This window comes from Nomascus leucogenys, chromosome 4 (genome assembly GCF_006542625.1).
Source record: "Nomascus leucogenys isolate Asia chromosome 4, Asia_NLE_v1, whole genome shotgun sequence".
Taxonomy (NCBI): domain Eukaryota; kingdom Metazoa; phylum Chordata; class Mammalia; order Primates; family Hylobatidae; genus Nomascus; species Nomascus leucogenys.
The window spans coordinates 95969826-95991836 of NC_044384.1; the positions used below are offsets into that span (position 1 = coordinate 95969826).

Genomic DNA, 22011 nt, shown 5'->3' on the forward strand with positions numbered 1-22011 from the left:
GCGTGGAAGGGGACCCAAGTGGGTTGCCGCTGCTGGCTGGGGTGGCCAGATTTTATTCCCTTATTGTCTCCTCCCATGTTCTGTTTCTGTCCTATCAGAGTGCCCGTTTTTCAATCCTCCCTGCAATTAGCTACTTTTAGAATCTTGCTGACTGGTGTGTTTCACAGAGCACTGATTGGTGCGTTTTATAGAACGCTGATTGGTGCATTTTATAGAGCACCGATTGGTGCATTTTACAATCCTCCTGTGAGACAGAAAAGTTCCTGATTGGTGCGTTTTACAATCCTCTTGTTGGGAAAGTTCCCCAAGTCCCCACTCAACCCAGGAAGTCCAGCTGGCCTCACCTCTCACCTTAAGGGTTCTCCAGCCCCATTCTTCCTTGACCCCTGCCTTATGTCCCATGCTTTGAAGTTCAAATCTAAACAGGGGTGCTTTGTTGTTGGTCAATGGAGCTGGGAAGCCTCAAGGTTGTCCAGGAAGATAGATGGTCTGATCGCAGCATTCAACAGATCAGTATTGCAGGGAGTGGTAATCAGTGTCAGGTTGGAGTCTGGTCACCAGGATGTTTTCTCACTAAGTGGTTTTCCAGGCCTGGGGGCCTCTCTTACGGGACTGAGTTCTATCACCTCTCTGGGTTCCTAGGCCTCCTTCCCCCACGTCCAATTTGTGCAAAAGGCCTTCTGCAGACTGGGTTAATTACCTCTAGTGGTCAGTCTTGGGTGTATGTTGAATATTGTGGAGAGGGAATTACCTCAACCTTTTACATCTCTGAGGACATAAAATTATAAAGATTTAAAATGATCTATGGTCATGTATTGTAAGCAAACAAAGAAACCAATAAAACTCCTTGTATTTTGGAAGACTATTAGGTTGAACCGTACAAAATTTCTGATATTCAATTGTTTCTGACCCATAAAAAAGTAAACTTGAACTTCGTATTATTCGGCCTACTAGCTATGACTATGAGGTTTCATGTTTCTGTTTATTTCTTTATTTTGAGCTTCTGATTGCAACTGGATTACACTGGGCATTCAGGATGAAGAGGATGGGCTGGGAGGGAGCTTTTGAATTGATTATCCTAGTATTTGATACATGCAGAAGGAAATGCCACGTGGATTCTTTGTCCAGCATTTGAATTGGGAAACAGGATTCAGGGATATCTTCTTTGCACGGTATTGCTGATGATCCGGCATTTGCTCATGATGGTAATAGAAGGGTGTTTCTTTGTGTCTGGTGGCATCATCACAGGGTCAGTCTGTTTCATGACGGTGGACAATCTCTGGGTTCTGCTGTGTTAGCAATCTCTGAGTTCTGCTGTTAGAGAAGCAGGGATGGTTTCTGTCTTGCTTGTCCCCATTCATCCCTGGTACGTGGTACACAGTGGTCACTCAGTAAATATGTGGTGAATGAGTTAGAGGAATTGATGAACTGCCTCTGACCACCTGGATGGTTTATTTTTGCTTATGTGGCCAGTAAATAGCCACCCTAGAGGAACACATTCAGTTTAGCTGCTTCAGGTTGGACTTCATAATTTCATATCTGAAGTGTTCCTGCTTCCAGTAATCGCTCCTCCCAGGGTGGAAATTTCACTTCTATGAGCCACAAGGCCACCCATCCTGTAAATCTGAGACTGCTTTCTATACCATTGTTTCTTGGGCTGGCTCCCTTGCGATTCTTTCCAGATGTGGAGCTCCTCCAGGTAGTTTACCAGACCCTTTCCTTCTGCAGCTGCTGTCTGGTTTCAGGTTCCTTCAAACTCTGGGAAGGAGCACTCCGGTAGCATCCCACAAATTGTATTCATGAGTCCAGAAATTTCAGGTAACTAACAAATATAACTTTTTATAATTGAGGAATACATAAGCTGAGTCTTGCAGCTCTTTTTTTGGCCTGTCTTTTGAAGCATTGCTTAGCAGTGCAGGGCTTTAGGTGTATGTATGTAGATGCATAGTTCTATACTTCTGTAACTTGGGCTCTGAAATTAATTTGTGGTCATTGAATATGCTCTTGTGCCTCCTTTTCATTTGAAGGCTGTGATGCATTGGTGAAACTTTGCAAAGGCAATGGCCACATGTATTTGCTTTCTGTTCTGTTGGCACAATCAACAAGATCGTGATTAGTGAGTGTGCATTAGATAGGCTTAGTGTGTTTTCATAGTGGCGTTTTAACCATTTCTTCCCAACACAGAACTATTATAAATTTTGTCTCATTTCTTTTCCTTACAGCGTAGAATAAAGTATTTCTAATCTCATTCATTTGGACTTTCAGTTATTTCCAGAAAAGCAATTTCCCTTAGTTTTCAGGTATGAAGCCCCCTTTGGTTTGACAATCTATTTTATTCTGGGTGTTCTCTTAGCAAATGTATGGCAAGTACAGAAATGCTGAGACTGTCATTCATTTGGAAGAAACTCTGTGTCCATTAAGTGACCTCTTTAAAAAAAAAAAAAAACAGGCACCTAAAACTTGCCTGTCACCTCTTAACTGACTTGTTAGTAGTCCCAATCCTGTATTAAATGATAATTTGATAGCTAATTATTTGAAACTAGACTTTAGTCAAAGAATGAAAAATACCAGCAGAATGGGGATTCGAATATGAAATGTGCTAGCTCCCCCTGAATCATGGATCTCTCTCCCATGTGTAATGTTTATTTTTTTTTAATAAGCATTCTTTCTGGTACCTTTTCTGAATATAGATTATTAGAGATATAACTACAGAAAAAAATTGAAAAGGGCAATATTTATTGCAATGGCCACAAGATGGCAGACCTAAAATCCAGACTTCACAAAGTAATTTAGACATTTACATGAAGAATTGCATCTTTGAGCATCTTTGAGGATGCCTTAAAAGCCATCAGTTTCCTTCACCCTCCCAAAGTTCTCCTCTAGGTTGTCTTGAATTGCTGTCCAGCTCTGTGGCAGGCACAGCAAGAGAGAACAGCTTTGATTAACATTGAATCAACAGCTTTGATAAACAGATGGGAATCTGTTTAGCCCCTCTCCCAGAAAGATCAGACTTTCCTGCCGCTCGCAGAAACCTTCCCTTTGCCTGGCTACCACCATCACCTGCAGCACACACAGACATGCCACCCTGTGTTTCCTTCTCCTTTGCAGAAGCACAACTACCTTTTCCCTTCTCATGAATAAAAACTCTCTCAACAAAGGAGCTGCCTCCAATAAACTCACTTTTATGTTTTTCTCTCTACAAAGATCCACTCCAGGCTGGGTGCGGTGGCTCATGCCTGTAATCTCAGCACTTTGGGATGCCGAGGTGGGCGGATCACCTGGGGTCAGGAGTTCGAGACCAGCCTGGACAACATGGTGAAACCCCATCTCTACTAAAACTACAAAAATTAACTGGGCGTGGTGGTGCATGCCTGTAATCTCAGCTACTCGGGAGGCTGAGGCAGGAGAATCGCTTGAACCCGGGAGGCGGAGGATGCAGTGAGCCAAGATTGTGCCACTGCACTCCAGCCTGGAGGACAGAGCAAGACTTCATTTAAAAAAAAAAAAATCCACTCCACAGAACCTTAATTCAATTTTATTTGAATGTTGCGCTAACAGAATTCCAGAATGTGCCCCCTTCTGAACATATTCTTCTCACAGCAATGGCATGACGATCTGTTTTGTTTTGTATTACAATTTAGCCTGTGGGAATGTTCTATTCCATGTAAACATAAACAATGGAATGTTTGATTTAACATAAAATATTCAAATTAAGAAGGAAATATCTAGTTCAAGATGTAGGCGCACAGTTTGCTGCTCTGTACAAAGACTGAGAAATAAATATTAGTAGCTTTAAATATACAGTAGAGGGGAAATTAAAACATATTGTTTTTAGAGAAACTTACATATATACACACACATAACCTCACTTCACCAATAAGAAAAAAATAATTGATTGGATGCCATGGGGGCTAAGCCTTGATGTCAGTGACCTATTTTCTGGTAGTTACTCATTTCCAACCAAAAAGTTAATGCAATGCGACAATCTCTTGACAGTAACGGATCACCCATGGACAATAGGTTTAGTTTAGGCAGATACTGGACAAAGCTCTGTCCCACAGTGAAGTCCAGATGTATTTGGTTTTCTCATTATCACTCATCTATAACCTGCCAGAGATTCTGGTTAGGTGTATTTCACATAGAAAGCTACCTTGGCAGAATTGAACGGTCAACAGAGAGGCTTTCTTATTACTGAACGGAAATAACAAGAATGACCAAGCACCATCATCTAACATTACCACTAACAGAGGGTATTGCAGTGTGTCATGGAAGTCCCTTCATTTCACTCACCCTCCCTGCTTCCTAGATTTACCAATTTTCTAAAGTATTTTTTTCCAATGGAAGAATCTTTTTTTTTTAATTCATTTGATTTTGCACTTGACTTTGACTTTTTAAAAGTCGCCTTTCAGAACACATTTCCATTTCTCAGTTTCTTAAACTATGTGACATCATGTCTTGCCTATTTCCCACGTGGCCTTTCCTATCAATTTGGATGGAATGATATTGGACAGTTATAGACCAAGTCAAGCCTGGCTTGTGTGGGATGCAACTCTTCTGTGGTCAACAGACTCCTCTCCAAAGTCTGTTTTCTTCTTTATGTCTGTTTATGGAGCAGATGTCAACTCATGAAAGTCAAATGTGCAGCTTAACAGAAACCAATTCTGAAAGCCTCTCTGAAAGTTTGTCTTGAAAGTAAGAGACCAGTGAGCATGTTTAGATACATTCACTATAAAAGGGAGCTCATAGAAAGTAATGCAAAACCTTTGAATCTTTAACTTCGGTGGGGTCTGTGTCATTTAATAAGTAAATGCTAGCATTTCTTGTGTGGTCATGTCAGGCACTGAACAAAATCTTTACATGCGTGATCCCTTAATTCTCATGATGATCCTGTTACCGGTAGAGGGTCTTGACTGCAAGTTGTCCAGGTTCTTGGAGTTTTGAACAAAGAATTGGACAAAACACAAAGCAAAGCAAGTAAAGAATAAAGCAACAAAAGAATGAAAGCAGAGATTTATTGAAAATGAAAGTACACTCCACAAGGTGGGAGCCGGCCCGAGCAGCGGCTACAGGGCCTGGATACAGAATCTTCTCAGGTCCAAATACCTCCTAGAGGTTTCCCATTGACCACTTGGCGCTCACCTCATGTAAATGAAGCGGTGGCCCGCAATTGGTCTGAAAGCAACCAATCAGAGCCTGAAGTGAAGTTACAAAGGTCACATTCCTGTGCAAACATCTGATTAGTTGCAACCAATCAGAGGCTAAGGTGAAGTTACAAAGTTGCACTTCTTTCTTTTTTTTTGTTTTTGTTTTTGTTTGAGATGGAGTTTCCCTCTTGTTGCCTAGACTGGAGTGCAGTGGTGCGATCTCAACCTCCTCTCACTGCAACCTGCCCCTGCTGGGTTCAAGTGATTCTCCTGCGTCAGCCTCCTGAGTAGCTGAGATTACAGGTGTCCACTACCATGCCTAGCTAATTTTTTGTATTTTTAGTAGAGATGGGGTTTCACCATGTTGGCCAGGCTGGTCTCGAATTCCTGACCTCAGGTGATCCACCCACCTCAGCCTCCCAAAGTGCTGGGATTACAGGCATGATCCACCGTGCCTGGCCACAAAGTTGCACTTCTATGCAAACGAAGACTGGGTTGGCAATCAGTCTGATTCATTGCAGACAGCCAATCTCCCATCTGCCATGCAGAAAAGGCGGGAGTTTGCAAAGGGAGTAACCTTTGGTCTTTTTGTTACTTAGGCATGGAAAATTAGGTTTTCCTTTTAATTTAGTTCTAGGAAGTTAGAGTGAAATGGCCTTCGGTTCCCTGCCTCCACCATATTCTCCTGCCTCAATCCAAGAGAGAGTTATGATTGTCCATCTTAGATTATTTATGAGGAACTTGAAGTTTCAGAGACAGTGAGTAACTTACCCAGGGCCACAGTCAAAAGGTATCGCTGAGATTCAAACAGGTACATTTGCTTCCAAATCCCCAGCACTAAATAAAGATCAGTACCTCCTCCTCTTAAAAACTTGAGTAATATTTTATTTGTGCGGGTATGTTTTTTAAAAAATCATAATAGGCTAAAGTGCTCAGAAGAAATATTTTCTTTTTTCTTTTTTCTTTTTTTTTTTGGTGGATCAGGCACATAGTAATGAGCGATGCCTCACACATGTCCACTGCCAAGACCTGGGACAGTGGTCCCTTCCATCCTTCATTACCTTTTTATCAATTCTCTAGAAGGACAGGATTCAAGAGAAACATTTAGAATAGGGGGAGTAGCTCTTCCTGGCACTCCTCCTCTGGCCTTGGACCTTTTCTATGTGGGAAAATCAGTTGGCTTCAGACTTACCAATACCCCTTTGTAGCAGGATGCCAAATGATGCTGGCATTTGCCCTCTTAGTGCCCTGAAGCACATGACATTGGCACTTGAGAGTGTTCTGGTCCAGTTGGAGGAACTGGAGGAACCGCCGGATGGGCCAGCCACCTCCCTGGCTCATGCACCGAGCAAGGAACAGGGTAGAAGCTGGTGCTTAGGGTAAAGAACTTCCACAAGACTCCATGGCCCCCGTGTTAGGAAATTCCAGTCATGTGCTATTAGGTTTCAAAGACAGAATTCTCCGTAATTGGAGTAAACTATTTTTTGAGGTCAGTTTTAGGTGGGCAACAGGGAGCAAACCACATTAAGAAGTCTGGGCTGCCAAAGCCTGGCCTGGTCTGTTCTTTGTCCTTGCTGAAACTCATGCTTGTTCAAATATATCTCACCCTGTGGGCCCCACCTCATGTGAGCTGCTTTGCTTTCTGCGTGGCCCCTTCTGCATATATCATACATCATTCTGCTCGTGGGTAGGGTTGATATTAATTGATATCAAAGAACTTTTCTTTCTCAAGATGCCATTTGAAAATACAACTTTTAAAATTTAGGCAAATGAACATCTATCTCCAGGGTTGATCGCAGCAAACCTCCACCCAACCCTCACCCCAAGGGTGAGAGAGAGGCTGTTTTGAATAGGATCTTTCGTCACCATCTGTCTGAAGTCACCTCCTACTGAACTTACAGTTAAATGTTCAGGGTCATGAGGGAAAGAAAATAGTAATTAGCCGAGAAAAGTTGATTGAGCGGACTTTTTCCCCCCACAATATGATTAGAACATGACTGCCTGGGCTAAGCACCATACATAATGTAGGCTTTCTCTTATATGTCATCATCCAAACATTTCTGAATGGAATGCATTTTTTAAGCATCTGCTTTTGTAATTGAATGCATTCCTAAAGATGGGTCAGCTAACTAAAACAAGAACCCGCAAGAAACAATATGTTAATGCTTCTTCCCAAATCCAATTTATAATAGTTCCTAATTGGCCTGCCCCATTTGCAACTCCTGAAATTAATTTTAGATCCTCTTTCAGAGCTCAAATCATCATTAATAGAACGACAGCAATGGGGAGTGAAGTAGAAATGTTTACAAAGCTCCCTTTTTAAATGGACTGTGATAAGTGAGGTAGCCATGTATTACCATCAGAGGATCCTGAAACTCTCTTTGTGAGGGCTGGCCACAGGCGACACTCAAAAGAAGGCATTTATCTTGGCAGGAGATGCCCTTCAGCCCTGTTTTGTTTTATTCCATGGAGGGTTTTGTTTTTTTTTTTTTTTTCAGAGTGTCTAAAACCATTTTTTTTGGTGTTTTATTAGCTGTATCTTGACTACCTCCTACACACTGAATGACAGTTTAGGGTTATTAAATGTGTTCTTGCACATATTTTTATCCATTGTTAATCCCGAATAAATGTATGACAGGGCACAGAATTTCCCCCTTTTTTCCTCTATTGTTGCCCATATTTGTTAAAGAAATTATTCCCCTTGACATTTGTTTAGGCTGCACTTTGATAAAATGCTGTCTATGATACACTTTCTTAGCTTAGCATTCAGCAGACTCTTATAGATTTATTTCTCTTCACATTATCTTATCTTCCTAGTATATGTGGGCTTCCTTTTCATATTTTAAGCTACATTTTGGAGCATAGATCACCTTAGTAATTGGTACTTGAGGATGGCAATATTCTCAAGATAATTTTGCAAGCCTTTGGTATATACTTAAACCTACTAACTATCTAAGAATGGGCATATATGTACTTTTCGTGTTGTCTGTAAAAAGGCAAAAGGGATAGATTGAACATGATTTCAGGCTTATGGAACTCTCTTCAGGTTGATGGGACAGTAATAATTTCTGAAGCAATATAAATCTGATCTTGATTCTAGAAGGTAATGCTTTCATTGGGGAAAATAATGATTTTTCTGTTTCCGGTTTATATCCAAGTGTCTTGTCACTGGTATACTCTTTAAACTTGAGCCTTTTTTTTAAAAAATGGTGCATCAGAACTGGTGGTATTTTAGTTTTTCCAGTTTTTCAATGGCTGGACCAAAATTTGCCATGAGAAAAAAAAAAAGCAAGGATATTTAATGTAAGCTTCCTAATCTATTTCAATGTTTGTGATTTTCTTGGTAGGTGCTTTCTGTCAATGTATCAGCAAATTGGCTCATGGGAACTGTGAAAGTGTAGAATCTGACATAGGGATAGCAAAATGAAATTAGTTTTTATAAAATTATATTCAGTATACCCATCCTCAAAACAAACCTGACCTTTAAAGCAGGGATAATGAAAACCCATAACTATACACAATTAGCTCACAGTGATTTAAATTACAGGTTGAGTATCCCTCATCTGAAATGCTTGGGACCAGAAGTATTTCAGATTTTATATTTTTTTCAGATTTTGGAATATTTGTATTAAACTTACCAACTGAGCATCTCAAATCCAAAAATCCAGAACGCTGCAATGAGCATTGTCTTTGAATGTCCTGCTGGTGCTCAAAGCATCTAGGCTTTTGGAGTACTTTGGATTTGGGGTTTTTGGATTTGGGATGTTCAACCTGTCTTAGCTAAAGTCTGTTAGCTTAAGAAAGAGTTATTTTAACTCATTTTGTAAAATTTCTTGCTTCAAAAACCAAATTCAATGGCTCTGTTAGCCTGGAATTAAGATTTAGTTTAATTCTAGGCCTGCCAAATCTATACAAATAGGTGATAGCCAGATAAGCCTTAACATATTCAGAATACCTTGCCAAATATCCTGAAGTATGAAATGTTCTTATTTTTCTAGTTTTATATACCTTTTTGTCTTCTACTAATGACCCTTTGATTTAAATGGACTAGAATTATTGAATGTAGATCTCAATCAAGGTATTTTTGGGGAAAATATCATTAGTTTATGGCCAGTATTTAAGTGAGGGTTTCAAAATGTAGATAATCTTAGTTACATTAATTTTATTTAGCGTTCTATGATTGTATAATGCCAATATCTGTAAAAATAGATTTGTTAGCCAAAAGCAAAACAAAATAAAACAAAAATACAATAAGGAGAAGGTTACAAAAAGCAAAATAGATTATTTATATGAATATTAATTTAAGGTTGGTGAGTGGCTTTAAATGTAATTTATTAAAAAGATTGTAAATGTACTTTGAGATTTGATAATTAAGGCTAATTTGACTTGGAACTGTATTTAATGACATTTATAGAGAATTAGAAATTGATATATGTTTTTCTCTGACAGTAAAGTGAGAATTAGAAATTAATTCGTTGGGATTTTTTATGGTACTATGAGAGGAGAAATAAGTGTTAAAGCTTAAAAGCCTAAATTTTAGAATCATACACAAAAACAAGCAATGGGGAAAGGATTCCCTATTTAATAAATGGTGTTGGGAAGCCTGGCTAGCCACATGCAGAAAACTGAAACTGGACCCCTTCCTTACACCTTATACAAAAATTAATTCAAGATGGATTAAAGACTTAAGCGTAAGACCTAAAACCATAAAAACTCTAGAAGAAAACCTAGGTAATACCATTAAGGACATAGGCATGAGCAAAGACTTCATAATGAAAACACCAAAAGCAATGGCAACAAAAGCCAAAATTGACAAATGGGATCTAATTAAACTAAAGAGCTTTTGCACAGCAAAAGAAACTATCATCAGAGTGAACAGGCAACCTACAGAATGGGAGAAAATTTTTGCAATCTACCCACCTGACAAAAGACTAATATCCAGAATCTACAAAGAACTTAAACAAATTCACAAGAAAAAAACAACCCCATCAAAAAGTGGGCGAAGGATATGAACAGACACTTCTCAAAAGAAGACATTTATGCAGCCAACAAACATATTCAAAAAAGCTCATCATCACTGGTCATCAGAGAAATGCAAATCAAAACCACAATGACGTACCATCTCATGCCAGTTAGAATGGCGATCATTAAAAAGTCAGGAAACAACAGATGCTTGAGAGGATGTGGAGAAATAGGAAGGCTTTTACACTGTTGGTGAGAGTGTAAATTAGTTCAACCATTGTGGAAGACGGTGTGGCGATTCCTCAAGGATCTAGAACCAGAAATACCATTTGACCCAGCCATCCCATTACTGGGTATATACCCAAAGGATTATAAATCGTTCTACAATAAAGACGCATGCACACGTATGTTTATTGTGGCACTGTTCACAATAGCAAAGACTAGGGGCCAACCCAAATGCCCATCAATGATAGACTGGATAAAGAAAATGTGGCACATATACACCATGGAATAGTATGCAGCCATAAAAAATATGAGCTCATGTCCTTTGCAGGGACATGGATGAAGCTGGAAACCATTGTTCTCAGCAAACTAACACAAGAACAGAAAACCAAGCACCGCATGTTCTCACTCATAAGTGGGAGTTGAACAATGAGAACACATGGACACAGGGAGGGGAACATCACACACCGGGGCCTGTCGGGGGTTGGTGGACTAGGGGAGGGAGAGCATTAGGGAAATGCCTAATGTAGATGATGGGTTAATGGGTGCAGCAAACCACCATGGCATGTATATACCTATGTAACAAACCTGCACATTCTGCACATGTACCCCAGGACTTAAAGTAAAATAATTTTAAAAAATGATTTTTTTTGGTTGATGATGACTTTTGACAGTGATTAAAGCTATATAATCTCAAATTTTGACCTAGAAAAGGAAAATGGGTTAAAGCAGGCTGAAAGTAGACACAGGGAGTCTAGTTTGGAGACTACTACAGTTTTCCAAGTGGTAGATGATGTAGATTGTATCAGACATCGTGTGTGTATGAAAATATGTGTGTGTGCCTATCTGTGCATAAAGAATGGAAGGACAGGCAGAACATATTGTAGATAGCCTGGGTGGGGAAATGAGCAAATTACATACCTGCTACGATTTTGAACCATGTACCTGCTGTTTACTTGATGACCGAAAGCTTAACTTACAAGTTTTAAATGTTTACTTTTAGGATATTTTCTAAGAATAATGCTTAAAAGTATAAGCAGAAAAAAGTTTAAAAATGCCTCATTCATCCTGTCACCTTGAAATGGTGATTATTATCATTTTGGTATACTTCCTTCCTGTCCTTGTTTTTTCCTATGAGTATAGCTTTATTTTTAGGGATCATTTTGGATATACATTTGTATGTCAAGAACTATGAAGGGTCTGAGATCTTCCCTACTGGCATCCTAACAAGTTAGCCTACCTCAGTTCCATGGATGCAGGCAGATGACAAGAGACTTCTGGGCCAAAGATAAAAGACTTTATTGCTCATGGCACAGAATGAAGAATTAGTATATTTGTGCCAATTCTCTTTGGTCCAAGTCCCATGGAGGCCAGTCGGATGGACTGGATGAACATATACATGTAGTCGTTTGTATTATAGGAGGGCAACCCTGAGATTAGAGAATCTGAATATTTTATAATGGGCAGTAACATGCCTGCCTTTTGCTCTGGAAGGAGACACTATTATATGGGGCAGTAAGCGTGTCTTCCCTTTGATCCAAAAAGAAATACCACCTCTGTCTTTCAAAGCTAGTCACTATACAAATGGCCTTGAAAGATTGTCAGAAAAGAAAATAGTGCCTGTGCTTGTAAAACGTACAGAAACATGAGAGGCTCATAGAGAATTGTATCTCAACAAACATAAATATTTTCACATCATTAAGGTTTTTTAATCAGCATTTTAAATACCCTCATATGTTTGTAAAGATGCCGTTGTAGAGGTATAGTCAATTTACCTCCAATCCCCAATTTTCCTAATATCGGTCCTTTAGTTTGTTTTCATTAAAAAAGCTTCACTTAGATATTTCAGTTTGTAACAGAGGGGATAAAATATTGCAGTCACCTTGTGTGTTGTAGCTAAAGTTTGGAATAGCAGATAGCAAATAGGCTCTCTCTGATTTAAAGTCTGTATAGCCTCTTCATCTTCGCCCTCTATATAAATATGCACTGGCTGGGAGCCGCAAGCATGTCTATTGTCTCAGCTGTTATCCAAAGGCAGACAGGCTCTGTGAAGCTGGATATTAATGCTGCTGCCGGTAGTCCAGCCTGCACTGCTTTTCTTCTGGAAAATGGAGATATTTCCTGACATGTTCTGCTGCTCACACATCTGCGTGAGCTTCAAACAGAAGCTCCTACTGCCAGGCATTAGTGGGGCCCAGAAAACTCCATATAAATCCCTGCAGTGAAAAGGGGAATAATCTGAGATTCAAATAATGACCACCTTGTCCAAACATCTGGAGAGGGCCTGGTCTGGTGATGGAGATTAAAGAAAGGCAAAACAGGATCATGACCAGGTTTTAGTCCTGGGCCTTGTGTGCGAGGGAAGTTCCCAATGTGGAGGCTTCCTTGGGGCTGTGGGGTCTTCCAAAGTATCTAGAATGTTTCGGAAGAGACACAAATGGATGGGATAAGACTTTCCCTGTGGAAAGGAAGATTCAACGAAACACACCCAGGAGAGCTATTTCCTGCTCAAAAATCATCCCAGAAAATTCCAGGTTAAAATTTGTGACAGATGTGGTCATAAAATTATACTGTAAAGATTGAAGGAGGCAACTTTAAAACTTTTCTGAATAAGCGATGACTGTAGGTTAAGTAGGAAGCAAAGCATTCTAATTTTTTTTTAAATGAGAGGAAGAGGCGTCTGGTGATATCTTTAAAAGTCTGTAAAAAGTAAAAAATGAACTTACCTCTTCCTTGAACTAACATTTTTGAGCACCCGCTATGTGCTGAGGGATCTTCTAGAAGCTTGAGAATTGGTGGTGCGCAAGATCGATGAGGTCCCAATTTCATGGAGCATCAAGTCTAGAAAGCAAATAATAAATAAGATGCTATCAAATGGCAAAGAGTGCTATAAAAAAAATGAAGTAGTGTAATGTGACAGATGACTGACTTGGACATGAGGCGGTCTAAGTCAGTGGTCAGTCACAGACCTGGAAGATAAGAGCTGTCTGAGGCAAAAGCATAGAAAGGCAAAGCCTGTGATGTGAGGGGACAAGGGTAACATTTTCGAGGACTAGCAGAGACCTGGAACGAAATGTGCTGGAGCCTAATGATTGAGGAAGGAGAAGAGGAACAGAGGCCCTCAGAGAGATTGTCAGGGCTGGTTAGCGTAATGTGTTGCAAGCATCAATAAACGGTCTGGATTTCAAGTCTAAAGAGTGATGCAATGGATCTTTACACAATAGAATGGTGGAATCTGGGCTTATAATGTTTTGAAAGATGACTTTACTCTCTTTACCAGAGAGATCAATGAGTAAGCTTTTGTAGTGTTCCCCAGTGAGTGATGCTGATGGTTCGCTGATGTTTTTATAGTAGTGCATGAGTTTAGATAAAGGGCATACTTTCAAGTAAAACCTACTGAAGTTGTCAGTGGATTGGCTCTGGATAGAGAAAGAAGGAAAGAACTCAGGGATGGCTTCTAAGTTCAGGGTTTGCGCTACTTAGTGGATGGTAGTGTAATTACTGAAATAAGGAAGGCTGAGGAAGTAATCGTTTTTGGTGGGATGGCAAAGGAGCATCACTAAATGCATTGAAAATAGAACACGTTTCCAGTAAATATCTCTGCCTGCCTTCAAAAGAAAATCTTACATGAAAAAAGTAATAGGTGAAATTGCTGCCCAGTTCTGGGGGGTTTTCTCAGAGTATCTAGAACCTTACTTGGTGCTATAGTTTGAATGTATCCACCAGAAGTTCATATGATGGAAACTTAATTACCAATACAACAGTATTAAAAGGCAGGGGACATTAAGGGGTGCTTAGATCATGAGGATCATGAGGGTGGAGGCCTCACAAATGGACTAATTATCTTGTCTCAGGAGTGAATTAGTTCTTGAGAGAGCAGGTTGTTATAAAAGCAAGCTTTGCTTGATCTTGTGGTCTCTCTCACACTTGCTCACTTGTCCTTCTACTTTTCTTGCCATGTTAGTACAAAAGCCCTTGCTGGAAGCTACCGCCATGCCCTTAAACTTCCCAATCTCCAGAATCATGAGCCAAATAAACATCTTTTCTTTATAAATTATGCAGTCTCAGGCATTACTTTGTAACAACAGAAAACAGACTAAGACTCTTGGCAAATTGATGGATGGATAGATGAATATATGTATGTTTGGTTGGACGGGTGGATAAATGTGTCAGCAATGAATGCTCAGATTTGTCCCTTCCCATTTATAACATGTGAAGCCATTAAAAGATTACTCTCTCAGTGGCTGCAGTGTGCAGTCTCAGGGATTCTGACCCAAACTACTTTGTCCATTCTGAAAGCCAAAGAGCTAGTTTGTTTTAAGTATTATTCATAAGTTCTTTCCATTGAGACAATACTCTGTGGTTCATTTCAACTATAAATGCCAATTGTTTGGGTTTTTTTTATTTTACAAAAATGATCTCAATAATCTTTATTTTACCAGACAGGAAGCACTACTTGCAGCCATCAGTGAAAAAGATGCAAACATTGCCTTGCTGGAACTGTCTGCCTCCAAAAAGAAAAAGACGCAGGAAGAAGTCATGGCCCTCAAGCGGGAAAAAGACCGACTAGTACATCAATTAAAGCAGCAGGTGGGGCCTCCTCCAAGACAGGTGTGTTTTGCTGGGTTTGGGGCTTTGGGGGCTTTCTCTGGATTTTAGCCACTCTTCATTTTCCCATGGCCATCCTGTGGGCTGAAGCTGCTAAAACCAGGTAGGAGTGCAATGGACCCAGTTGTCACTGCAACACCATTTTACTGTTTTTCTGTGTTTGTGTGCATGTGGCTGGGCTTGTGTGGTTTGCAACCAGTGCTGTTTTCCTTTGTTTTGTGTCAGCGTCATCTCCCCAGAAGTAGCTCTCAACTTTCTTTCTTCCAGTGGACTTTGTTTGACTTCTAATTAAATTCTAGAAACTTATAATTAAATTCTGGGCAAAATTCTTTCCTGTTGGACCTGTTACCTTCTGTCTTGCTCACTTTCTGGTCCCTGTAAAGAATTGCCCTCATCCAGGTTTTTAGGTTTCTTTCGCTATTCTTTCAACTTTAGTTCTTTGACTATTTCCTCTAATACCTTTCAGCCAAGGAGCATCTCCTAGGTTCTAGCACTGCCAGACTATGCTTAGAGACCACCCAGCCATTCTTCACTCTATTTTTAAAAAATCACCTGTTTGCCCCATGATCCTGTGTTTTCGCCCCTCTAGGCCAGTGTATTTGTTTTGAGGGACATGGAAGCAAGGGCATAGTTCTAACTTGTCCGGGAAGTTCCTTGCTCTCTGAAAGGTTTTCTGGAAGTGGCTTAAATGGAAATAATTACACCTGAAGTATATTGGAAAATCATCCATGAAATCTTCAGATGATATTTCTCCTCCTCATATTACTTGGTGACTCTCGTAAGCAATGATTAAAGCTATTCACTAAGATTCGAGTTCATTATGAAACTCAGTCAGCTCAATGGTTTATGGCCTTGCAGGGTGGCTACCACATTTTACCTAGGGCCTTATGTGGCTCTGAAGCTCTCTAATGGCCACACAGTAACCATGTGGAGTGTGTCCATATTGACTCAGCCCCGGGGGCAGGCTCTCTGCCTGCTAGAGTGATCTGTGCTGAGCACCACGGGCAAGGTGAGTGGAAGGGAAGCCTGAAGGAATAAGTCCCCTCCCCTTACAATGTGACTAACCCTTTTCCCCCTCAGGAAGGAAAAGGCATACACTGGCCCTGCACCAGAGTTCATTTCTCATGGGACTGCCTTGTTCAGAGAGTGAGAGAGACAGAGAATGTGTGTATGAGAGAGAGAGAAAGAGAGAGAATGAGAGAGAGAGGGAGAAAGAGAGACACAGAGACAGACCACTACTGTGTCTGAGCACCCTCTCCTCGTAGAGGGAGGGTCCCAGTCACTGCCAGACACTGGGGTCATTCTGCAGAGCGGCATGCCTTGCTAACACTGGCCTCAGGGGTCGGAGATTGCTTACACCTGACCTCTTCATTTGGAGCTGTGCATCTTTTACACTGGATTTTCCGCCTACTTGGCCACAGAAAGTCAAAATGAGCCTCCTTCTTTGCTTTTCCCTAATTCCTTCCCTGCACCCTCCTGTCCTGCACCTAACCGTTGTAGCTTTCTCCCACAGGTTTATAGACCTAAGAAACAGCCCTTGAGCTCGAATATACCATGCACTTGTGGTGCTGGCTACAGTCCAGATATTACGGCCAAATACCACTGGTCCAGCTACGATGCATACATGATCCAAAGGTCTCAGGTCAGTCAGCTGCTAAGGAGACACTTGCCCCAGTCATTGGGGGTGGGGGTGCATAAGAGCTCATCCAACCTTGACCTTCACCTCTTTTGATGATTTCCAGTACCCTATGGCCATAAAGACTGAGACCATAGATGATAGCATTATATCATGATTTGCAGTGTCATTTCATTTATTGTATATATACCAATGGTTCCAGACTTTGGCCACCTGATAGGGTCAGCTCTTGCAGAATTAGCTTGGTGTAGCTGCAGAGCAAAGGCTTCCAGAAGCCTTCTTACCAGGCAGAGTGGATAATTTTTCCTTTCTTTCTCTTAGATACTTTTCTCCTCATGTCCCCCTCTACTTTTCCCAGTAAGGAATTTTTAAGGCTACCTTTTTTCTTTCCCAGCATCATGAAAATTCACTTCTTGATTCCAGTAGGGATTGAGCATAGTCCTTCAATTTGCTCCTGGCAACCTGCACAAAGCCTTTATTCTTTACCACAAGCTTGGTTTTTGGTGTCATGGTGTACATTTGGGAAACCCCAGCTATGCAGATTTCAGCTCCTGTATGTGCTAAGGCAGTGTCCAAAGGACTGTTGTGGAGAAGGATGCAGTGAAGGAAGAGGATGGGCTCCTTGGTGATTTAGGTCTGATATCCTTCCTCACCCCACCCACCAAAGAGCAGGAAAAATCACCTGAATTTCAGTATCCTTATTGCCAATGATAATGACTCTAAGAACAATGATTAATGTGCTATCAAAATAATCCCCTTTTATTGAGCATTTACTCCATGCTAGGTCTCGTATCCAGTGTCCCTCAGAGATGTTGTCCCATAGTCCTCACAGCAACCATGTGAGTGTGTGCAGGATTATCTCCCTTTTCTAGGGAGCATAACTGAGGCTCAGGGTGTGGAATAACCAGTCCAACGACTCACAGCTTGTAAGTGATGGGGCTCAGGCTTTAGACAGTCTACCGGCTTCCACACATACCCCATCAGGTTCAGGGAGAAATTCAGAGTGTCAAGCAGAATGGTATTCCCAGAAATTGTGAGGCCTCCTTATCGTCACAAACCTAAAGTAGATGCCAAAAAAACCATTCAGAATGTTCTCCAGCTGTTCACAAACAGTGGGTTCTGCCTGGAGTCCTTAGGCTTAGGCTATTTGATCACATCAACAACAATTACTAATACTTTTGAGCTCTCATCATGTGCTAGGCATGGGTATAAGGGCTTTACATACATCAACTCATCACCTCCCAACAAGACTGAGGGTTTGATACTCTTATAGAGAAGGAGCCAGAGGCCCAGAGAGGTTGGGTATCTTGCTCAGCCTCACAGTTGGATACACCGTAATGCTTAAGGAGACCCTTTGCCAAATGATCATAAAAGAGGACATCCAAAGTTAAACTGTTTAAGGTGAATCCTGTTTCTAGCATTTATTAGCTGGGTGATTATAGGCAAGATACTAAACCTTCTTGAACCTCAGTCTCCTTATCTGTAAACTGAGCTAACAATTCAAAGAGTTATTGTGAGGTGAAAGGTAAACCAAGTGCTTTGCATATGCCTGGCACGTAATAGGTGCTACATATGTGTAAACTGCTCTTGCAACTACCATTACTATTAATACTATCATTAGTGCTGCTACTACTAATTGATATCACTGCCAACCCTCAGAGGTAGTTTAATTTTGATTTCATCATTACTGCTTTGCAAACAGCTGGGCACATATTGAGAACACATTCTTGAGCTGTGGCAACTGTGGCAGAAAGAGCAGGTAGACGTTGACACCTAAGCTTCCTGGTCCTCCTCTCCTAAAGCCAAAGCACTTGTGGAGCAGTGAGCAGACATGTCAGAAACCCTGGACCCCAGGTCCCAGCCTGCACTGAAGAGGCCCATTGCGCTTATGAAATGTTCTTCGTTAATGTATGCAACACACATAGATATCAGTGAGGGAGGGCAGTCCTGGAAGGCCGAGTCTCAGATCTCAATTGTCTTGACCTGCATGGCTGGCTTGGAAGAGCAGAGCTCTTTCAGGGGCCAGGCCAATGAGATGGGAAGGCCACCCTCCTGGCCTGCTCAGTCTTCTATGCAGATGTTGAGGCAGACTGGCTCATGAGAGATGCCATCCTCTTCAGACTGCCTTCTTTTTTCAAGACGTGGTCTCACTCTGTCACCCAGGCTAGAGTACAGTGGTATAATCACAGCTCACTTCAGCCACTACCTCCTGAACTCAAGTGATCCTCCACCTCAGCAGGCATGCCCCACCTTTCCTAGCTCATTTTTGTATTTTTTTGTAGAAATGGGGTTTCACTATATTGCCTAGGCAGGTCTCAAACTCCTGGGCTCAAGCAGTCTTCCCACCTTGGCCTCCAAAAGTGCTGGGATTATGGGCGTGAGCCACCCTGCCTAGCCCAGGTAGCCTTTTGAGTTCAACTTATACAGAAAGTCTCTCCCCTTCCCAGACTACCACAAGTGACTGAGTTATTGCCAGGCACATAGTAGGTGCTCAGTAAATATTTGTTGTGTGAATGAATGCATGATTACCACTTTCCAGGCTCTATGCCAAGTGCTTTATGGTTACCTAGGTTTACAAACATCATCTCATTTTTTCCTTATAATCAACCAACTTATTGCCTACCTACTCTGTGCCAGACTCTCTGCCAGGTGCTGGGGAATCATCTATAACAGATATTTTGCCTGGCCCAATGAGGAAAGCATCATCCTTATTTTTGAGTTGATTAAACCAAAGTCCAAGAGACTATATGACTTAATCACCATCAAACCAGTCATATCTGGTGCAGCGTTGGCCCTGGTGCTGCAGGAGTGCTAAGACCTTGCTTGTGGCTAGGCTGAACACTGACTCCCTAAAGCAACATTCTGAGCTATGATCAGCCCCCATACCTCACAGCTGTCATCAGAGAAACCCAGTTCCAGTGGTTCAGCTTATGACTCCCAACCTGTCCAGGGTGATGGGAATAATAGGAGTGTGCAGCTTGGTGAGACCAAGTACCATGTTTGCCACATTGGAATTCAACTTAACAAGTATTTATTAACTGCCTGCTTTGTGTTACAGTGCTAGGCATGGAATACATCAGTGACCAAAGTACATAAAGACCACTTCCTTGTGGAGCTTACATTTTTTTTTTTTTTTTGAGATGGAGTCTCACTGCATTGCCCTGGCTGGACTGCAGTGGCGCGATCACAGCTCACTGCAAGCTCCAACTCCTGGGCTCAAGCGATACTCCCACCTCAGCCTCCCTAGTACTGGGACTACAGGTGTGCACAACCATGCCTAGTTTGTTTTATTATTATGTTTTAGAAGAGACAAGGTCTTGCTAGTTTGCCCAGGCTGGTCTTGAACTCCGAGACTCAAGCAATCCTCCCACCTTGGCCTCCCAAAGTGTGGGGATTGTTAGGTGTGAGCCACCACACCCAGACAGGCTTACTTTTTAATAGGGGGAGAAAGGCAATAAACGTTGGACATAATAAATATATGGTAGAAAAGAAGAAAAATACAGACTAGTATAAGGCAAAACAGGAGTTCCAGGGTAGGATCAGGGATCTGGTGACAACTTAAAATAGGGTAGACAGGATGGGTGTCATTGGGAAGGAGACACTGGAGCAAGGACTTGAAGATGGTGAGGGAATGAGCCATGTAGATGTCTAGGGGAAGGATTTTCCAGCAGAGGGAATGAAGCAGAAGTGTGCTGGTATGCTCGGGGGATAGGAAGGAGCCCAATATGGCTGGTGTAGAGTGAGCAAGGAGGCAAGGAAGTGAGTTGTCAGAGTGGGAATGGGTGGATTAGACTGTAGGACTCCTTTGCAGGATCTGCTAAGAAGTTCTGAGGCAGAACTTCTGTGTAGTTAGGAAGCAGAATACACTAGCTCTGCAGCCTCAGAACAGGGAGGGCTCCCCTTGTCACCACTATGGACTGGCCTATTTAAGGCTACGCTAGTGAGCTCACTCTCCACATCCCCTAGCTCCAGCCTCCATGGAGTCTCAAGGTGCTTGGCTTGCCTTTTTAGGAAACACTGCTACTTCCACTGGAGCCACAAAAGAGAACTCATGCCAGAATTTGCCTGTCACACCTGACGAGATTTTTAAGTAGTGTGGGAGTACGGCTGATGACAAAATACCCTCCCTGACTTTCTGGCAGTCTCAACAACACGTCATCAGAGTACAAGTCTTGACCTTCCTTGCTGTCAAGAGGCATGCAGGTAGACAAGAGTAGCCATTCCCCTGCTGTTGGCCTGCACTGGGGGTTGCCTGTGCCCAGGAGAAGAAGTACATCTGGCCTCCAGGCCAGGCCAGCTGTTTTCAAACTTCAGTGGGCAGAAACATAATCCTTTCTAAAGATAAATCTCAGGTTACACTCATCACTCTCCAGTCCTTACTGCTGAAAACTCTTCCCAGCCTCCTCTAGGTGTTAGGATAAATACAAACTCTAACCAATGTGCTCTGTATCTTGCATGTACCTTTCCCTTTGCCTGGAATGTTTTTCCCTCTTTTCTTTACCTAGTTAATGCCTACTCATCCATTCAATCTCAGTCCAACATCACTTCTCCAGGGAAGCCTTCTGGGACTTGCTCGATTGGGTCAAATCTGCCAAGTTGACATTTTTGAGCACATGTATTATCCATTTTATAGCACTTGTAACAGATACAATTTTGCATTTGCTTTGTGATGATTTTAATAATAGCTATCTGCCTTGCTAGTTTTTGAGCTCCATAAGGACTGAGAATATGGTAACATGACTTTTTGCTCATCATTGATCTCTAAGATATAATTGTGTTATCTGTTGCTAACACAATTGCTAGCACATTTGCTTGAATGCTAGTAGGCATTCAGCAAATATTTGCTGAATATATGAAAGAATGAATAAATCATGATGGCAAGAAAAGAAACATCATTAATCAGTCACGATCCTTGCTCCCTGTAGATAAGACTTAGCCTCATACATAATTCTCGCCCCAATATTCTAGGCAGCAACCACTAGTCTGTAGGGCTTGATAGAGAAGATGAGGCCTGTGTGTCAATTGATGACCACAAAATGGCACCATGCCATTTCTTGCCACATTGCAAGACTTTTACAGAGTGACTTTCTCCATGGTTAAACTATTTGGGATGGCGGCAATTTTGGACTTCTATTCCAAAATTTTTTACCTTCTCCTAGTTCAAATCTCCTCCAATTTCATGGGCTCTTTTTGAATAAAATGTCACTGAGTTCTCAGAAGTAGCAGAGATTGCTTGCTGTTATGAAGGGAATCCCTCCATTTCATCCCTGAAAACTCCTGAGTATCTCATAAATCAATTTGCCTAGAAATATTTTAACTCTTGTTAAACATCTGTCAAGAAAGCTAAAGGTGATATGAAATGAGTTCAGAAATTCCAATTGTGCTTAACAATAAAATAATCTGTGTGATGCTCTTCAGGTGTTGACATTTGGGTTAGTT

General features: G+C 41.5%; 1 protein-coding gene across 4 annotated transcripts in view; it reads left to right on the plus strand.

The window, feature by feature from the left end:
- Nucleotides 1–22011, plus strand: part of ERC2 (ELKS/RAB6-interacting/CAST family member 2) — a 987712-nt gene that overhangs the window by 739654 nt on the left and 226047 nt on the right. For all 4 annotated transcript variants that reach the window (XM_030811582.1, XM_030811583.1, XM_030811584.1 and 1 more), the window contains one exon: nucleotides 14771–14918. In XM_030811582.1, the coding sequence (XP_030667442.1) occupies nucleotides 14771–14918 (148 nt within the window). The remainder of the gene's footprint in view (nucleotides 1–14770; nucleotides 14919–22011) is intronic.